At 39.9% G+C, this 21,638-nt stretch overlaps 1 protein-coding gene across 3 annotated transcripts in view; it reads right to left on the bottom strand.

Moving 5' to 3' along the window:
• Positions 1-14,837: 14,837 nt before the first annotated feature.
• The window catches only part of SUCO (SUN domain containing ossification factor), a 90,164-nt gene continuing 83,363 nt past the window's right edge, over positions 14,838-21,638 (bottom strand). The window contains exons 22-23 of one of the 3 annotated variants that reach the window (XM_039222418.1): positions 18,031-18,086; positions 14,838-16,856 (exon numbers count right to left, since the gene is read on the bottom strand). In XM_039222418.1, the coding sequence (XP_039078349.1) occupies positions 16,413-16,856; positions 18,031-18,086 (500 nt within the window). In that variant the 3' untranslated portion in view covers positions 14,838-16,412. The other 2 variants (XM_039222419.1, XM_039222420.1) reach the window with 2 other exon arrangements.

The following is a 21,638-nucleotide window of genomic DNA, read 5'->3' as shown; positions in this document are numbered from 1 at the left end:
TCTGCTGTTTGATGCTTGTCAGTATTGAGTGTGCATCCTGTTTGCCTAAGTTGCCTAGGGCAAGTGCACGTGGTTAAGTCTGTACACACAGGGGATCTATTCTTCATCTTGTGTGCGCGAATGTGCTCGTGAATACACAAAAGTACACATATGAATATGCAGGTAGAAAGTAGATCAGCATCTTCTCCGGACCAGGTAGAGTAAGCTTTGAAGTTAGCTTTGGTCCTTGACTCCCTGATCATCTAAGACAATAATTCACACTCATTAAGAACCTGCCTCTAAACCGAAGGACATCAACAATGTGCTTTCCCTTCTTCATTTTCCAAGTCAGTAGAGCACAGTTTTGTACTTCGACAGCAGAGGAAAGCACTTTTCTTACTGGAAAGGGAAAGAAGAAAACAAGTCAGGATAATCGCCTCCCACCCAGCAGCTTTCTCTGGAAAGATCTTCACAAAGAGGATGTTCCACTGAGCAACAAAGATTTATAGAAAAGGTAAGGAAATACAGACTTACTTTCTGGTGGGAGATACTGAAAAGTAAATACCAACTTAAACAGTTATAACCTCACGGTAAGAGCAGCACAAGCAAGCCAGGAGGAGGGTCACCAGTCTTATGGGACAGAGAAAATATTGCAAGGTTGTGATCTCCAGCTAGGTCTCCAGTAGCAGGTAGGAAGCAGCTAGGCCACAAGGGAGGGAAAGTCGTTCAAAGTAGACAGAAGAGCATGACAGGAAAGCAAAGGCATGTCCCATCACCGACCATGCTGGGGCTCCCCCTGCTTTGTTTTTCTCTATGACACTCAGTGCCATCTGACATTTTATGCCTTTATATGTGTATTGGCTATCTGTGCCAACTAGAATACAAGCCCCCTGAGGGCAGGGGCTTTGTTTGGTTCTCTGCTGTAACCCCAAGCATCTAGAACTTACTGAGCATATAGTAGGAGTTGATAGATGTTGCTGAATGCGTGGATGCTGGAGAGGAGTGAGAAATGAAGCTGGGAAGTTCATGTAAGGTGGCCCCCACCATCACTGGGGCATTGTGTGTTATGCTTGCAAGTGTGAACATAACCTTGGAGATCCAGCACAGGATTTACAAGTTGGCAGCACACAGACCAAACACATGAGTGTTTTGCTTGACTGTATGCTGTGGTTTGAAAATTAGGATATTTTGGGGCACCTGGGTGGCTTCAGCTCAGGTCACCATGTCACTGTTCATGAGTTCAAGCCCCACATCAGGTTCTCTGCTGGCAGTGCAGAGCCTTCTTTGGATCCTCTGTCCCTGTCTGTCTGTCTGTCTCTCTCTCTCTGCTCCTCCCCCACTTACACATGCACTCTCCCTCTTTCTCTCTCAAAAACAACAAAAAAGGGGGCGCCTGGGTGGCTTAGTCGGTTAAGCGTCCGACTTTCGCTTAGGTCATGATCTCGCGGTTCGTGGGTTCGAGCCCCGCTTCGGGCTCTGTGCTGACTGCCAGCTCAGAGCCTGGAGCCTGTTTCAGTCTGTGACTCCCTCTCTCTCTGACCCTCCCCTGCTCATGCTGTCTCTCTCTCTCTCTCTTAGAAATAAATAAAACATTTAAAAACAACAACAACAACAAAAAAGTTAGGATCTTTTATAGATATATCTGGCCTCCTTTAAAATGCAGAAATTTGGAAACAAAGTACTGTTGAAGGACACATCCAAATATGATAAAACTCAAAGAAAAACCAAAAAATAAAATAAAATAAAATAAAATGCAGAAATTTGGGATCTGAAGTCTTGCAAGACAAAGTTGCTAGTGCTGACAGCAGGTGGTCCTTTAACGTGACCTGTGCTGTCCAGTTCACCCCATCTTCTCCACTGACACCTGTCTTGCATCAGGGCTTCCTTCCTCATATGTCACCTGCCTGCTCCATTTAGATAAATGGGTTTGTAACTGATGTGGGAAACAAAGGCAAAAGGAAAAAAACCTAAATGTCCCTGTTACACACAGCCCATTGACAAGTCCTTGAAATTGGCAGAGTGATCTTCCTCTGAGAGCTCAGCTTCCTCGAGGTTGACACTTTGCAGGGCAAAAGGCCACCTTAGTTTAATATTATCCTGATCCCCCAGGATCCTGTGAGTCTACTCTAAAGATATAGAAATTCCTTTGGAAACTTCCCTTATCGTTAGGTCCCAAGATGTATGTTAGCAATCATCCTCCAAGCATATGGCCTGCTGATACACATCTGAAGTGTCTCATGAACTGTAATAAATGACATTTTCCTAACAATAGCTAGTCCCCCGCAGGGTCCTAGAAACCTTGCTTCCAAATCCCTTGGAGGCTTGTGCTGTCCCTGACCCCCTCCCAACTTGAAAGTATATACAATAAAATATTGGATTGTGAGTAACTTGTTCTGCAAGTGTTCTGCAAGATGACGAAACATTTCTAATACATTTTCACTTGACAAACGAGTGATGTCTTGCAATATGAGTGGAACATGACACTGAATGTCACGTGATCACAATCAAGCCAATGGTTCTTGAAATTCACTTTGATATATGAATGTTTTGAGTAACAAGCATGTTTCCGGAATGAATTATGCTCACAAACCAAGGTTTTACGGTAATCACTTACTCCTCACAGTCCCAGTGCAGCTCTTTCTGCCCATGGATCCCATCCCTGTGCTTTCATCAAACCACCTTTTTGCACCAAGGATGTCTCAAGAATTCTTTCTTGGCTGTTGGCTCTGAATCCCAACATTTCCACATCATAACTATGAGCTTAGGTTCAGAATGTCTGGTTTAAAAATCCCTTTATGATAGGAGAACCTGGGTGGCTCAGTCGGTTAAGTGTCTGACTTTTGATTTTGGCTCAGGTAGTGATCTCACAGTTCTGTGAGTTCGAACCTTGCATAGAGCCCTTTGCTGACAGTGTGGACCCTGCTTGAGATTCTGTCTCCCACTCTCTCTCTCTGCCCCTCCTCTGCTCTCTCTCTTGGTCTTTCTCAAAAATAAATAAACATTAAAAAAAATCCCACCATGATAGTGAGTCTCCAAAATAATTCCCCAATGAGACACATTTTCCATTAATTATGCTCTCCACAGTGAATCTGAGCTGGTCCTGTGTAGCTAACAGACTGTGAGGGAAGTGACACTGTGTGAACTCCAAGGCCAGTTCATAAGAAGCCAGTCACCACATGAGAGGTCTGACTACCCCAAGGCTGCCATGCTGGAAGGAACCCTAAACTAACAATGTGGAGAGACTGTATAGACAGAGAGAAGGCTGGCAGCTCCCAAGTGTTCCAGCCTTCCCTTCTGAGATGCCAGACATATAAAGGCCTTCTGGGACACCCAGGTCAGCTGCCACCTACCTACCTACAACCATATACAGTCCTATGAGAGACTCCAAGAAAGAGAGCCATCTAGCTGAGCCCATTTGACTGACAAACAATAACAAATTATATTTAGCCACCATGTTTGGGGTGGTTTGTCACACAGCAATAGAGAACTAGACACCCACATTACCACTGATTAAGAATGTGGCTTTGGGCACATTATTTAAGCATCATTAAGCCTCAATTTTTTTCACCTTTAAAATAATGGTGATAATACTACTGACTTCAGAGTTGTTTGAAACTCAAACTCAATTGTGAATGGAATGTACTTAGCCTTGAGGCTAGTGTGTCATGAGTGCTTAATAAATGTTAACCATTATTTTGCTTTAGTTCTCATTAGTATTGTTGATGTCTCTATGGTGGGTAGTTCTCTCTCGAAACCGGGATGCCAAAAAGGGAGAAGAGGCAGGGAAGGTACTGATGGACATATGAGGGTGAGGGGGGTATAAATGTGGAAGACAGGGCGGTGTGCATATTTTGATATCCCAAACTCCGAAACACCAGGAAGTTGGCTATTTCTTTCATTTTGGTTTCTGTACTAAGGAGTCTGGTGACTCCTGTCAAATCACAATTCATTAATCCAAACTCATTCAAAAATATTTATTGAGCACTGACTATGCCAGGCACTGTTGTAAGTAATCTGGGGATACAGCAGTGAACAAAACAGATAATAATGACCTATCCTCATGGAACTTCCATTCTAGTGTCGAGGAACAATACCAAACAAATAAGTAAGTCAAACATATAGTATGGCAGATGGTAATAAGTACAATGGAAAAAAACTAAGAGTGGTAATGAATGTGACATGGGAGAAACTGGGCTGTAATTGTAAGTAAGTAGGTCAAAAGAAGGCCTCCCTGAACATGGTGGAAAGTGAGCGAGGTACTCTGGGGTGGGGAGGGACCATCATGTAGAAGGATCCAAATGCAAAATAAAGCTGGAAGCTCATATTGTTATATCCCACTGGCAGATGTATATGTTTTCTCCCAATGATTCTGTAAGGCAAATGTTATTATATATTATCTTTAACTTACTCAGGCACTTTTTAAAATCTTTTTGTGCAATATATCTCTTTCAACTATAACTTCTTTTTGGAACAAAGGAAGATGATGTATTAGTCAGGTTAACTTAGATTAAGTAACAAACAATCCCCAAATCACATTTGTTTAACACAATAATAATGTATTTCTTATTCACAACAGTCTAGTGGCTGGACTCCATAGGTCCTTCATTCAGGGATTCTGCCAGCTGAGGGACACCATCCACATGGCCAGTCATAGCAGCAGGGAGGAGGAAAGATAGAAAATCAACACCCCCTCTTAAATGCTGGAAGACACAAGCCACTACTTCTCTCCTATTTCATTGACCAGAGCAGGCTATGTGTAGCTCTGTGGTAGGGGAGTGAGGAGGGGTGCGTGATCATCCTAAATGCCTAGAAGTGAAAGGAAATAGATATTAATGAATAATGTCTACTGTGGATGGACACATGGATAGATAGAAATAATAGATGACAGTAATGATAAATAACAGAGAGAGAAAGAGAGAAAGTAGATAAAAGAAAACGAAACTGAAGCTTAGAAATGACAAGTAATTTGCCTACTGTCAAGCAGTTTGTAAACAGCCAAGTCAAGATCAGAACCCAGATTCATTTAGATTTCCTTTTTTTTAATGTTTATTTATTCTTGAGAGAGATGGAGAACATGAATGTGGAAGAAGAGAGGGAGACACAATCCAAAGCAGGTTCCAGGATCTGAGCTGTTAGTACAGATCCCAACGCAGAGCTCCAACTCAAGAACCGCAAGATCATAACCTGAGCCAAAGTCTGACACTTAACCAACTGAGCCAACCAGGTCCCCCAATTCATTTGAATTTCAAATTTTTCCCAATGGGAATACATGGTATCTAAGGTATTGAACAAAGTTCTTTTATATAATGTCAGATGTTAGAAACTGAATGTGCCTTTCTGACTGGGTGTTAAGTTTATCTCTGACATTTGTTTTCATAAAGTAAAATTTGAGAACCTCTGATCTTTTTCCCAGCAAATTAAAAAAACTATCATTATTCACCTATCATGACAAAGGATGTCAATCAGCTCAGCAAATGCTACTGTTCTGTGGGATCATTGTTTGAGAATCACTAAGATGAAGGCCTCACTCTGGGGTGTTTTTCCCAGAGCCAACAACCAATTCTCTGGTCCTCCAGACACCAACATGGTATTCAACAACTTAATTCGGTTCAGAGACTAACTTACCAGCATTCGTGCAGACCTCACAGTTGAAGGGCTCAGTCCCACAAGACTGTCCCCTGCTTCAGATGCCAATGGTAAGTCCTGGGCTTCCTATTCTTCTGACTAGCTATAAATCAGGGGTTAACGCTTGTGCCTTGATGGGGCACACCACCCTCCTAATGTTTTAAAGTGTTGACCCAACTTGTAATCTCACCCGACTCTGTTGTTTAGGGGTTTTATGAAGGTTTTATTATGTAGACATGATGAAGTATATCACTGGACTCCAGCTCCTCTCCTCTGCCAGCAGGGAGGTCAGGGTCAGGGCTAAAAGTTCCAGCCCTCTAATCATGCCACTAGTCACCTCATTAGCATACAAGAGATATTCCCATCACTGTGGATATTCCAAAGCTTTAGAAGCTACATGCCAGGAACCAAGGATGGGACCAAACATGAACAGACCATCCCCACCTTATGATGGTCCAACTTCCCATCTTTTGATTCTACCATGGTATGAAATTGACATGCATTCTGTAGAAATTGTACTTCAAACTTTGAATTCTGATCTTTTCCCTGTTGATACACAGTACCATTCTCTCTCATGGTGCTGGGCAGTGGTAGTGACACAGCTCTCAGTAGTGAGCCACAATGTCAAAAGGGTAAACAATGCATACTATTATGGCCATTCTGTACTGCAGGAGCGCAGGAAGATTTGATCTTCTCTTCTCCTCAGGCCACACCATGAAAGAAAACAGAATGGGGCTGGACTTGACAGAGCCCAGCAGCATCTGGACTTGGCTTGCTGGGCTCCCTGCCCCCACCATGGCCCCCATAAGCCTCTCTGTATGTGAGGAGAATGTATTCTTGGACTATTAAGATTTTAAAGGACTCGGTTGTGCCTTTAGGAAAATTTAGGAAAATTTAGGAAAATTTTAGGAAAAATTTTGAAATGGGTCAGGTGATAAGAGATCTTCTGTTTGGCTCCTTTGAACTCAGGATCATAAATGAGTTATTAACAGTTGACAGTTACTGGATCCTACAGAGAAAGAGCCCTACACCTATAAAACACGTGATGAGTTAGCAAATGACAGATTTGGGGGAAATGAGTTCACCTAATTACCAGTGGAAGTTTGCCTCTGTAATTCTTCTTTTTTTTAAAAGTTTTTTTTTTAATGTTTATTCATTTTTGAGAGAGAGAGAGAATGAATGAGCAGGGGAGGAGCAGAAAGAGAGAGGGAGACACAGAATTGGAATCAGGCTCTAGGCTCTGAGCTGTCAGCACAGGGCTCGGATGTGGGGCTCGAACACAAACCATGAGATCATGACCTGAGCCGTAATTCCTCTTGTAGGAGGTCCAAAAAAGATTAGCAATTAATGTTCCTCAGTGGAAATCTTGAGAACAAGGAACCATTTCCTTAAATTTCATTGAATTGTCTCTCACTGACGTGACTTTCCTTTCACAAATATTGCAGAATGGAAATACAAACCACAGTAACTTTTCAAAGATGAGCTGATGATTAATTTGTCATAAATAACAGTGTATAAATCAATAGAGTCACCGTAGGATTGATTATAAAGTCTTGGACTCTCACTCCTGATAATATCCAAAGAGGCTCACTCATCTTTCCAATCAAATATCCAGCGGAGACAGCTCTAATCTGATCTACACTACGGTGACCATAATAAACACTCTAAATTGTCCAGCGTTATTTATTTGCTATAACTATAATTAGGCAAACAGCAATGTCCCAGAGTGAGCCTTGGGTAGGTGGTATGGTCCTTGGTAAATATCTCAGGTATTTCTGGGGCACCTGGGTGGCTCAGTCAGTTAAGCATCCGACTTTGGCTCAGGTCATGATCTCACTGACCGTGTGTTTGAGCCCCACATCAGGCTCTGTGCTGACAGCTCAGAGCCTGGAGCCTGCTTCGGATTCTGTGTCTCCCTCTCTCTCTTTCTACCCCTCCCCCACTCATGCTCTGTCTCTGTCTCTCAAAAATGAATAAATGTTAAAAAAAATTTTTAAATCTCAGATATTTCTGAGCAACTCAATAAGCCAAGTGACTCTAGAATACAGAGACAAACTGATCAGAGCTCCTGAGGCTGGGGTGGGGCTCATATGAAGGGTTATTCTGGGGCAGTGGGGGGAGATCATAGAGTGTTGGGGGAAAAGGAGAGCCACAGCTTCCGTTCTCCGCTGTGCTAATAGTTGTTATTCTTAAAGCAGTCTCTTTGATGTGCTGTACATTAGCATGCCATGCTCCCTCAAATCAATATTCTTTTTCATGTGGGGATTTTGAGTCATTTTTATACTTCCTCTTTTAAAGTTCCTTAAACCCCAATAAATAAGAATACTGATTGCCTGCTCTTAGAGAATGCAAACTTTCTTTACCACTGATATACTCTTCGTTTCTCCTCTTTGCTCCCTGGTTCTTGGAACTGGACTGTGTAGAGTTCCTGACCTCTTGTTAAGGGCTGTGGCCATCCGCCTAATCAATAGTGTTCATAAAATATTTATTTTACCTCACTAAACAAAACACCTCTTTGGATTTTTTTAAAGTTTATTTTTGAGAGAGACAGTGTGAGTGGGTTGGGGGGGGGGAGAGAGAGAGAGAGAGAGAGAGAGAGAGAGAGAGAGAGAGAGAATTCCAAGCAGACTCCACACCATCAGCACAGAGCCTGATGCAGGGCTCAAACTCACAAAGCCACAAGATCATGACTGAGCTGAAATCCAGAGTTGGATCATTAACCAACTGAGTCACCCAGGCACCCCCAAAACACCTCTTTGAAAAAAGAATTCACATATTTTTACCTGAAAACTACATTAGTTATCAGATAACTCATATCTGATATCATAATAGTTATCAGATAATGCATATCAGTGCTATGCATATTCTTGGGACATTTTTTTTCTACATTGGACCTTTTCTCTTAAAGAACTTACTTCAAGCTCCCAATTTCCTAGACTAAACCAAAACTTTTTTTTAAACTGACGTATAATTTACATATAACACCAAATTAGTTTCAGATGTACAGCATGATTGATATTTGTATGCTTGCAAACGAACACCACAATATGTCTAATTAATGTCTGTCACCTTTCATAGTTATAACAAATCAATTTTTTTTGCCACTTTTCCATAAGAAATCTGGTACCCATAATTTTTTCAAAGAGTGTTACGGGTTTGGTTTCCCCTCAGAACTACTGGAAAACATAACTTGGGAACTTTTATGGTAACTATCTTTTTTTTTAAGTAATACTGAGATGGCAGATACTAAATGCAACGATTTATCCCAAACAGGTGTGGAGAGTATAAAGTTAATGCATTTCTGAGTCTTAGGTCTCACCAGGCTGTGAGTACAAAGTAAGGACTTTACAAGACAAGTGCGACCAGCTTGATGCCAGAAATTGGTGCTTCTGTGAGAGGTTAGAGGGCTCCTGGGCAGTCGCTGGTGTGTCCCCCATGTCCCCACCAGGAGGCAATACAGTGTGGTGGTTAAAAGCCTTGGCCTTGAAGTCCTGCAGACAGAGGGCTTGAATCCCTGCTGTCCCACTTATTAACTTAGTGACCTCTTTGTGCCTCAGTTTATTCATTTGAAAACTGGCACAATAACAGTACTTCTAGATTGTTAAGGAAGAGGACACGTATATAGGGTATGGCACTGGCGCCTAGTACGAGCAACTCCTATCAGAGGGACGCCTTTGGGCAAGACGTCACACAAAAACCAGTTGAGAATGGCTTAAACATGAGAAGGATTTATTCTTTCATTTAACAAGGAGTCCCAAGGTAGGATGGCCCCAGTACTGGTTGGTTCAGTAACTAGAGTGATGTCACAAGCAACTTCTTTTTCTACTCTACCCTCTTCAGCATGTCAGATTTTCCTCAGATAGGCTGCCATCGTGTACGAGAAATTCACGTATACCATCCGGACAAGAGAGTGTCCAGAGACAAAATGTCCTGCTTTTCCTACACCTTGATTTTTTTTTTTTTAATTTATTTATTTCTAGGAGAGAGAGAGAGACAGCGTGAGCAGGGGAGGGTCAGAGAGAGAGGGAGACACAGACCCTGAAACAGGCTCCAGGCTCTGAGCTGGCAGTCAGCACAGAGCCCGACGCGGGGCTCGAACCCACGAACCGCGAGATCATGACCCAAGTGAAAGTCGGACGCTTAACCGACTAAGCCACCCAGGCGCCCCACCTACACCTTGATTTTTAACAGCAGAGAAGCCTCTCTCTTGGCACACTTCCCATTTACCTACACCAGTCGCTGGTGAGGAGAATGGCTGATTCACACTAACCAAGATTTACCTCTAATCTGGGAATAAGATCACTTCCCCCAGGAGTATGTGCCCCTAAAGTTGGGGGAAGAAGGAGTGCAAGAGACTGGTGACTGAGTCCCACCTAGAAAATTCAAAGGTTGAGAGACCGGCTTGCTAAGGGCTCTGATGGTGTGTATGAAGTGTCTGTGACCTGTTGTGATTGAACAGCATTCCCAGGGTTTGTGACAGAGGCAGTTTTCTGGAGACAGAATAGGAAGCACACCATGACCGCCATCTGGCAGTATTGGGTTGGGTGCTCTCCGATGGGACTGCAAAGAATAGAGTTAGGGTGTGAGGGGGAATGAGCTCAGAGAGTAGGAGGTGGTGGTCAGAACTGGATGCTTGAAACTGGTATCCAGGATTATGGATATTGGTAATGTCAGAAAACTAGGATCGAGGGGCGCCTGGGTGGCTTAGTCGGTTAAGCGTCCGACTTTCGCTTAGGTCATGATCTCCCGGTTCGTGGGTTCGAGCCCCACGTCGGGCTCTGTGCTGACTGCCAGCTCAGAGCCCGGAGCCGGTTTCAGTCTGTGACTCCCTCTCTCTCTGACCCTCCCCTGCTCACGCTGTCTCTCTCTCTCTCCTAGAAATAAATAAAACATTTAAAAAAAAATTAAAAAAAAAAAAAAAAACTAGGATCGAGGGGCACCTGGATAGCTCAGTTTGTTAAGCTTCTGACTTCGGCTCAGGACATGATCTAACAGTTCGTAGGTTTGAGCCCCGCGTTGGGATTCTCTCTCTCTGCCAATCTCTTTGCCCCTACCCAATTCACACTTATTCTCTCAAAATAAATAAACTTTAAAAAAAATCTTTAAAACAAAAACACTCCTAGGATTTAATCAGTGGAAATAAGTGGCTATTGATCATTATCATTGGAGAAAGAAGGCAAGGACCTGAGAAATTAGAAAAAATAATGTAAGGTGGACATTGAAATCCTCTTGAACTGTGACAGAGGCCATCCTGGAATGACAGGAACTCCAAGAGTGAAGATGAGAGAAGGCAAGAGAAAACAGGGGTTCATTTGCAACCAGGAGAAATAGTGGATGGTATGGTTTGTTGATGTAAGATTCAGACCGTGACTTTTAGGACATGGAAGATTAAGGGGACTGTCTAGTCTCTCTCCAGTCTCAGAGGTGTGAGGGGTGCAGGACAAAATTGACCTGGAAAGGGTTTGACGGAAGTAGTTTTGACTAGAATAAGGAGGTGAAAGTAAGGTAGAGACAAGTTAAAAGATGTAGAAAATTCGATTGATGATTGATTTTGAGTTCCGGAGAGCACAGTGGAAATGATTAGGAGTGGGTGAGGGAATATGGAAGAATATTCCAGAAGGAAAAATGTGAAATGCCATATGGGGCAGGTTTTTTTTTTAAAGTTTATTTATTACTTATTTTGAGAGGGAGAGAGAGAGAGAGAGAGAGAGAGCGCACGCAAACATGAACAGAGGAGGGGCAGAGAGAGAGGGCGAAAGAGAATCCCAAGCAGGCTCTGCACTGTCAGTGAGGAGCCTGACATGGGGCTTGAACCCACAACCTGTGAGATCATGGCCTGAGCCAAGATCAGAAGTCACACACTTAACCGACTGAGCCACCCAGGCACCTTTATGGGGCTTCTTGCCGTGATAAAATTAACAGGAGTCAAGGGCAGATGAAATTGGCCCTGATGATTTTGAGGAAAAAACATGTGGCAAGGCTTTATACTGAGTAGAAATGGGTGACACAAGACATGGACTTTCCAGGAGTCCCACAGAGTCTGGGGTGGCTTACTGACCCTGTGATGAAAGCACTGAGGGTCTTACTCTGAGCACATTTGGCTCGAACCTCCCTGCTGATCCTTCATTACACCATTAGGTGGTGTAAACTGAGGCTGGAGATGAGTTTTAACCCAGCATAAGCTCCTTTCTTGGCCTGCTGGTAGATAGTCAGACACCAGGGATGAGATCGGACTTGGAGCATCCAGACATGAATAGCTCACCCTGAGTATGTAGTATATGCTTGGTACATGACAGCTTTAATGTATTAGCACATTTGGTCTTCACAGTGATCCTCTCAAGTAAGTGCTATTATACCCATTAACAAGTGAGAAATCTAATGCTTAGTGAGATTGTCACTTACTGTGATCTGTCCAGTGCCATCGTAAGAGATAGAGAACAAATGTGAAAATCATTCTGATTTGAAAACCCCTGCTCTTAAACTGCATCACCTACCTGGGGGAACTTTTTAAACCATCATGGGTTTAAAACTTGCTTTTTATCCCTTATTCATTTAAAAATCACAAATGCAGTATTTACCAAAAAGAAAACAAAACAAAAAACAAAACTAAAAATGCTCATTCAAAATGGCACATGCACCCCTATAATTAACATGTTAACACAAAAATATGCAAGCAACCTACATGGCCATCAGTAGAGATGAATGGATAAAGATGTGGGATGGTAGATACTCACACATACATACAATGGACTATTAGCCATAAATAAAAAGAGTGAGATCTTGCCATTTGCAGCAACATGGAGGGGTACCTAGAGCGTATGACACTAAGTGAAATAAGTCAGATAAAAAAAAAACCTCATAATTTCACTTATATATGAAATCTAAACCCCAAAACAAATAAATAAGCAGAAACCCATAAATTAAGACTCATAAATAAAGACAACAAACTGATGGTTGCCAGGGGGTATGGGGGTTAGGGATCGGCAAAGTGGGTGAAGGGAGTGGGAGACACAGGCTTCCAGTTACGGAGTGAGTAGTTGTAGGATGGAAGGTACTGTACAGGGAATATAGTCAGTGGTACTATAATAGTGCTGTACGGTGACAGATGGCTGTGTGGGGGGCACAGCACAACATACATGCTGTGTCCAAACACCGTGTTGCACACCTGAAACTGACATAACATTGTGTGTCAACTAAACTTCAATTTAAAAGGGGAAAATAATAAAAATGCTTATATTTGCTCAGATTTAACTACTTTATATATTTTAACAATTGACACTTGGGTGGGTTTCAAACATGCTTTGTAAAAACAAGTAACACTAAGTTGGTAGTCTAGGGTGTATGGCTTTACAGTTGCAATTGATGAACTCTGTTGGAAACAATATTTTAAAGATTAAATTTTAAAGTAATAGATTAAGTGGGGTATGATGCAGAGGTCATGAATATGTTCCCATAGGATAACTTTTTAAAATGTATTAATGTTATATAAATGGATACTTGTGGGTTGGGATAAAATTTAGTAACAGTATCAAGCACATCACTAGAAAAGCTTGTAGTGCCCACTTTGGGAGCCCACACACTAAAACTAGAATGATTCAGAGAAAGCACAAGGAAGACATATTGCCCCGGCAGTGCGGAGCCTGCTTGGGATTCTCTCTTCCCCTGCTTGTGCTCTTTCTCTCTCAAAAATAAAATAAACTTTAAAACACCCCTAAATAGACAATACCAAGTGAACCTTGACTGGAACTTGGACCAAAAAAAACCAAAAGTGTTCACAGAGGACAACTGGAAAAATCTGACCACAGACTGTGTATTAGATTATGGAATTACTAACTTCATTAGGCATGATACTAGTATTGTGGCTGCATAGCTGAATGTCCTTATTCTTAGGAAAACATGCTCAAGCATTTAGGGGTGAAGGGTCATAATGCCCTAACTTTCAAATGGTTCACTCAAAAGAATCTTTTGTGCATATATGTGTATGCAAATAGACACACACACACACAGAAAAAAATACCTAAAAATGTTAAGTGCTGAATCTGGGTAAAGGTGAATGGATATTCAACTTTTTTGTGGATTTGAAATTTTCAAATTTAAAAGCTGGGTAAAAGCGTGAAGTTTTTAATAATTTTATTCCATGGAATGCAGATTCATTCATTCCTTTTTAAGTAGGCTCCATACCCCAGCGTGGAGCCCAATACAAGGCTTGAACTCAAGATCCCAAGATCAAGAATTAGACACTTGACCGGCTAAGCCACTCAGGCGCCCCCTATGAAATACAGATTTTAGAAAAAGGAGTATTTCTAAATTGACATGTTACTTCATATACTGTAATCTCATGTAGGTTTGCTCAAGTAGGTTAACAAGCAGATCTTCATATTCATGTATGTAAGGTTATATATTCAAACTGAGAATACCTCTCAAACTGGAAAATCATTAAGTGATAAAATATGACAATAGTTAAGAGGTTGCTGTTGCGGAGCAAACAACCCTTGGTGGGGAAGGCAGTGGTGGGGCAGGGGTAGGTGTAGTGGCAGAGAATACAGAATTGCGGTTTTCCCATACAAGACTTACAACAAACTAATTCCTCAACTTGTATATAAGTGTAACACAGTATTTTTTAAAATCCAATTAATGGAACTGGTTTACTTGGCATCTTTGTTCTTATAATCCTTCAGTTTCCTTTTATTTTATGCTACTTTAATGCTTAATGTTAGAAGAAATAAAATAGAACAAGGTTGACTATCAAGGAACTCCGAAAGCCTATTAGGTATACACTGCTTCTTACTCGGCACAAATCTACAAATGGCCAAGAAGGTTTTTTTTCTCCTCATGTAGGTCTAACCTCAGAGAGGAAAAATAAACCCTAAACTGTAAAATGTTATGCTCTGTTTAAATGTATAAAAGTTTAATGATAAAGTGTAAGTATCACACTCTATTTTGATGTGGAAACAATGAAAAATTAGTCATCCTCAAGATGGCACCTGATAAGAGGAAAACACATATATGTATTCCACTGAATAAAGATCCAAACTCTCCTTTTCGTGTTTCAAATGGTGAAATTATGATTGTACAGGGAACAAAATGTTTTGTTCAGTCAGTTTAGAGTTGGGTGAAATGTGATGAATTATGTAATGGGATGTTGCTGTATTTAGTTTTTAAAGCGGCAAAACTTCAATGTTCAGAGTGAATACATTTGTAAGTTCTCCTTCAAAGGACAGAAGAGCCAGTAATTAATAAAGACAAGTGTTCAGATTTATTTGGAAATTCACAGTTTCTAATGGCACTACAGCTCTGTAGTTACATATTGAAATTCATCTTTCCACAACACTGGGTTACTGCACAGATTGTGGAACTTCCCGCTCTTGCTCTGCTCTCATCTGGACCTCTTTTCAGTGAGTTTCTATACAATCAGGCCCTCTTGCTCTGAATGGCTAATTGTACAGACTGGAAAAAAAATTAAGTCATCTAAAACATACTGTTAACCTAAAAGCAGCAACTTAAACAAACAAAAAAGGCTTTAAATAGGTCACATTACAAACAATACCCCCAGAAAGGTATTAGACAAGTTTAAAAACAGTTATTACTAAAAGTGCTCAATAAGTTATAACTTAAATCTTACAACACAAAATGGTCAATTCTCTCCCTTTCAAAAAGAAACTTTCCACTTTCACTCATTACTGTACAAACACACAATAAGAAATCATTTTATTCAAATACAGTCGCTGCCAATTATTTTTAAAGAAAAAAAGACAAAATGAAGACAGACACATTGACATCACACACGTATACCTCTGCACATCTGTAGCCAATACAAAGCAAACATCAAGGAATAATAATCCCTTAGACTTGACCAATTAGACAAGGCTCAACAAACTCACTAGCTGGTTCCGGGTACAGGTATGTAGGCAGTGATTATACCGTATGAGACCTGGGCTCATCTGACAAACCTTCAAATGCTCCATTTGCAGTAACAGGAAACACGAACCTGGAGGTCTGGAGGATTAGTGCTTACTGTGAATGTTGAAAAATGTAATGTAGCTAAAGAAATCTTTTACAAATGGTGAAATGTGTCTAAAAGGTGAATTTACAAAAAATTTATTTGCAAGTACCAGTCATTTGCAAGAAAAGATCTTGTAGACTTTTTTCTCATTTAGTAACCAGAGAAAAACTAGTGTGATTAAGTTAAATGAAAATGTCTAAAAGGATAGACTTAAAAATTCCAGCAAATTTTTTGTTTCCAGTGAGTTTGTTAAACAGAAGTCTAGTTGGCAAGTCTGTAGGACTTTCCACTGTCTGACCCACATTACTGAACTTCAGGCGCAGATCACCTTAAAGCCTTGTAGTGTTTGCAGCTTCAAAAAACTAACAAAGTTATAAAAGAAATCAAATGACAGAAAAAGTTCTCCCTCCTCTTCCAGTGGCGTTTTAAATAGACGAAAGGCACATAAATATGGGAAGGTGCAAGAAATAGGAACAAAGCTAAAGGAAGAGGTTTAGGCTTTCATTCCTATCCCACCCAAAGGAACTGGGCTTCCAAATTATGTTTGTCCCAGTAATTAATCTGTGAAAAAACATCTTTATAAAACGTCTACCATTGTCCTTGTAGGAAGTGATCAGCCTTGTAAAACTGCAGCTCATTAACCAAGATTGACACAATCCCACCTACTGTTTTAAAAAGGCAGAAACCATAATTTCTGAATACTTTTCCCATTAGTATTTTCTCCCTCCCCCAAACCCTTCAAATACCACAGATTGTTCTTCAAAGAACAACAAAAAAGTCTCCAGTATGAAAAGTTCTCTTCATTTTAGATATGTCCTGAGACTGCTGTGACACCAAATGTTCCCACAGTGATCTCTTTGTTTCCTTTGATTATGTCATGCAGGCTCGGCAATGATCCTGACTTAGTCTGTATTAGAGTTTTTATCAGTTTTCCTTGGTCTTGGACTTTAGATCGCCTTCGTTTTAAAGCCCTCTTCTCAGTTTTTGTCTTTTGGGACTGTCCATTGCACAGACTTGTGCACGCTGAAATGCCACAAAAATAAGACTCTTCAGACTGTGATGATGTTTCTGAGCTCCCTTCAGATGGAGGGCCCTTGTAAGAAGAGTGATAAACTTCTCCCATAGTAGAAAAATCTCTCTGGTTCATAAAGGGCTTCCTTCCTTTTAGGTCTCCATTAGCTATCGGGTGCAGTGGATCTGCCGGCTTTATGGTTTCAATTTTTTCAGTTTTGTATTTGCAGCGTTTCTTCTAGAATACAAATTTTAAAAGAGGGTAATAATTAGACTTTCAAGAGTTACCTCCTCAGGACACCCAGGGAGCTGAACTAATGGACAGAAGTGCCAGCTCCCAGTGAAAAGTGAAACAGCATTATGAGGAGCACGGTGCACTGTTAGGGTCTGCAGATACCACCCTCCCCATTTTGTAAGCACACCTCAGTCAAAACTCTTCTGGGGTGTCGGGGTGGCTCAGTCGGCTGAGCGTCTGACTTCGGTTCAGGTCATGACCTCATGGTTCATGAGCTCGAGCCCTGCATTGGGCTTGCTGTCTGTCACCCTGTCACACTTCAGATATTCTGTCCTCCTCTTTCTCGGCCCCTCCCACACTAGCATGCACTCATGCAGGGGTCTCTCAAAAACTAAATAAAACATTAAAAGAAAACCTCTTTACTTAGCTGCCACCTCTGACAAGAGATTTAGTGGGTGATAACTAACATCTGGGCACCCACTAAGCACCAGGTACCACACAGGCTGCTCTCAGGTACATCTTCCTTACCAGCTCTGAGAAGGGAGTGTTTTATCCCTGGTTGCTAAATGAGAAAACCAAGGTCCACAGGTTTGGTTCTCTGCTCAAGTTACAACACAGCAAGTGGCCACGTCGGGATTGAATTCTGGGCTCATTTGTCTCTCAAGTAAGTCCAAATTCTTTCACCTAGAGACCATCGCCTCTAATCAAAATGAGTACAACTTCCTTTGAGAGGCAAAATGGAAAAAGCGTGGTATATTTTGAGTTTTGCCACTTATTTAATGGATCATTCCAAGAAGACAGAATCTCCAAGTTTCAGTTTTCTCACATAACTTGCTCTTCTCAAATAAACTTGCTTCACAGAAAGGCAAACCTTTTCTGTAAAGGGCAAGGCAGTAAGTATTTTAGGCTTTGTAGTTCACATACCATCTATCTTGAATTTTTTATTTTACAACCCTTTAAAGATGGCTCCAGGCCCATACAAAATAGGCCACAGGCCAGATACAGCCTGTGGGTCACAGTTTGCTGACCTTTGGAACATTTATTTGTATCATCACTATGACTGAAAGTAAACAGTAAATTTAAGGACCAGTTAAAGGTTGTATCAAGCCTTTCAAGCTATTTCTTTGTCTAGCACCAAATAACACAACAATACACTTAGAAACAATCAAAATATTACCTTTTTTTCTGGAGAGAACTTGAGGGGTTCTACGATGTACAAATCATTTGGGTCTACTATAAGTAAAAAAAATAAAAAGATTTAAAATGCAAAGTAGATTACGCATGATAAACACTATAGAAATATATTATCCCTTAGTTATTATTTTCCTAACAGATGCAATGAACTTACACCAGATTAAGCATATATTTATGCATTTTAAATTAGTGAAAAGCAAAAAGGTGGGAGATGGTACTATTCTTACTTTGGCCTTGATCGGTCACCTTCAAACACCTTCCCTAAGTTTCTAACTGACAGCTAGCTTTCAGCAAACACAATAAGGATCCTTCTTTGGGCCCAGCGCTAACCTCTTAACTGATGAGAAGTATAACATCACCAGGTAAGCTAATAACAAATCTACAGATCATCTGAGTAGTTACCAAGAAGACTAAACTACATTGTGTCATAAATGTGGGTTAATCACGTACAACAAGCACTTGTGACCAGGTATGAAAGCCAGTTAAAAGAGCATACACGCAAAAAAGAGATTTAAGATGCTTTTTCTAATTGTATTTTACTGTGACTGAAACTATGAACTCCAAAATCTAAAAACAGCTTGAACATGCAATATAAATTATAAGCAACAATGAATATATAATTATAAATATAGTAATGAATATAATTATAAGCAATAATGAATAAATACTCTGGCAAGGTGAGTAAATTAGAAATACTCATTTTAGGTTTCTCAGACTTCATTATTTTAAACACATTCAAGACAACTATCTACCATTGTGACACTGACAAGATAAACATCCTGACAAGACATCTGACTAACAAGATAAATGAGATTTCAGACCTATTCAACCCATTAAAAGTAAGCAATGTATGGTCTGACACAGCCAGAAGTTTATAAATGGCAAAATTCACTATAAAACTTCATATACTGCAGATTTACTGATGACATGATTCAACTATAGTTTTTTTACATTATGTGTTAGAAATCCGTTGACAAAATCATCAAATATATAAAAATATCAAAAAATATCAAATATATCAAATTAATAAAAAATATACTAAAAATATAAAACATTCCTTTTTAAACAGTCATTTCTATCAGATTGCGAATCTCACTCAAATTGTTTTAAAAAAATGATACCTCTTTCTAGGAATGATTGTTAACTGTTATTACTCAGATCACCTTCTCTAATCAAAGAAGCTAAATATGGCTTTTAAAAAATCAAAACTCACTAAAAGCACTGAAGAACAGCCAAGATTAAGTAGGTTATATCTAGGACAAATCTGAATGAAAAGGAATCCCAACAGTCAAGTGGAACACAGAAGTCAGTTCTGTCCTGACTGCATTTGCCAATGTTAGAGTATGCGAACTTCAGGTCTAACAGTATCAAGGTAATGAGTCAGAAATCAAACCTTAGTGCCCACCTTAGTGTTTAGTAACAGTCTAATAAGATACCCTGACTCTCTCCATAGTAAGCTGGGATGCTAAACAACTGTATACCTCAGAGAAAGAATTAACCAATGCAATGCAGGGACTTACAGTCCAAATTCCCACCACCTGGTGGTCCAAGTAACCTCATGCCATAAACATAAAGTATTATGAATGTAAAACAAACACAAATTCTCTCAAGAAGAAAGACCTATCTTCTAGCTCTCAAACTGTCCCTACACATAATTTTTCAAAGAGAAGGACCAACACACAAAGGTAACCAAACACAGAAAGACACTAAGCACCTTGAGCAAGAGGCTGCAGAGACAATGAATGAACAGATTCACAAAGACTTAAGATGTTAGAATTATCAAACACATACTACAAGGGCAGTTACACTTACTATTTTTAAATAAAAAACAAGCTTGAAAATATCTGCAGGAAAACACAAAAGGGACCTAGCTGCTTAAAAAAATAACTAAAAGAACTCCTAGAAATTGAAAATGTAATAACTGAAATTAAAAACTCAATGGAAAAATTTAACAGCTGACTGAAGAATGCGTGGCCTAGAAAACAGATCAGAAGAAATCATCAAAATATAGCACAGAATGACAAAAAGAATAGAGTTTAGGAGACAAGGGGGATAAAGTGAGAATGACTGAATTAAATGGAGACTCTAAAAGAGAATGAGGTAGAGGTTAATATTTGAGGGGAAAACGGTTAAGAATCTTCCAGTACTGGGGTGTCTGGGTGGCTCAACTGGTTAAGTGTCCAACTTGATTTCAGCTCAAGTCATGATCTCACAGGGTGAGATGGAGCCCTTTGTTGGGCTCTGTGCTGGGCATGGAGCCTGCTTAAGATTCTCTCTCTCCTCGGCCCCTCCCCCACTAACACGCAAGCACAGGAGCACACTCCCTCTCAAAACAACAACAACAATTTTCCCACTATTGACAAAAGATACTAAATGAGAGATTCAAAGAAATGAAGAACTAAGAAATCAGTATATATGTGGATAAATGCAAATGAACACTAGTGTAAAAAATAATAATTGTATACTTTATTGAATTAAAACTAAGCAAAACAAATAAAATTTAAATACACAAAACAGTAACATAGAAATCAAACCGGGATAAAAGACCTTTGTATTGTTCAAGAAGAGGTAAAAGTACTGATTAACTGTACTTAGATGAGTATTTGTAAATTGTAATGTACCAGAAAATGTTAAAAATAATGCACAACTTCTAATGATAGGAAAAAAGAATGTCCTTCTCCAACAAAAAGTTCCAAGGAAAGGGAGGAAAAATAAAAACGTCAACAGGTAAAAGATATATGAATACTTTTATGCTAATAAATTTTAACATTTAGACGAAATGGAAACATTCATGGAAATTTTTAATTTAAATTGACAAACAAGTCAGGTTCCTATAACCTGAATTAAAAGCCAAAACTCCTCTTATAAAGAAAATTCTGGGTAGACCTATGTGACTAATAATTCAAAAAAGAAATAATTATAATCTTAAACTCTTCCTGAGAAAAGAGAGCACTGGCCATCTGGTTTTATAAGCCTTATTACACAACAAAACCCAACAGTCTGAGAAGTAAAAAATTATATACTAATCTTATTCATGAACAGATAACAAAATTCCTAAATAGTACTGACTAGAATAACATGAAATAACAATATAGACACAAAACACACACATATGTAAATAATATATCATGCCCACTTGTATTTATTAAGAATGTAATAAAAGTGTGACTCCAGAAAATCAATTAGTATAGTTAATTTTAAGAAGAGATTAGAAATGATCATCTTAAAAGAAGATTTGGTATTTGGTAAAATTAAACAGAGATTCATGGCGGAGAGGAACTATTATTAGCAAACTGAGAGAGGGAGGCGCCTGGGTGGTTCAGTCTGTTAAGTCTCTGACTCTTGATATCAGCTCAGGTCATGGTCTCAGAGTTCCTGGGATTGTGTGCTGACAACAGCCTGCCTGGGATTCTTTCTCTCCCTCTCTCTCTGCCCCTTCCCCACTTGTGCTCTCTCTCAAAAATAAACTTTAAAAAAACAAGAGAGACAGGAACTTCCTTAGATAATGAGTGCCTATAGAACACCTATGACACACATAATACTTAACACTAAGAGTTTTCCCTTTAAGAATGGGAACAACATTTTAAAAAT

Source organism: Hyaena hyaena, unplaced genomic scaffold, assembly GCF_003009895.1.
Source record: "Hyaena hyaena isolate Hyena2069 unplaced genomic scaffold, ASM300989v1 scaffold_1124, whole genome shotgun sequence".
In the NCBI taxonomy this organism is placed as follows: Eukaryota; Metazoa; Chordata; class Mammalia; order Carnivora; family Hyaenidae; genus Hyaena; species Hyaena hyaena.
Note: the sequence above shows the minus strand (reverse complement) of the source record. Positions and strands in the feature narration are given on the sequence as shown.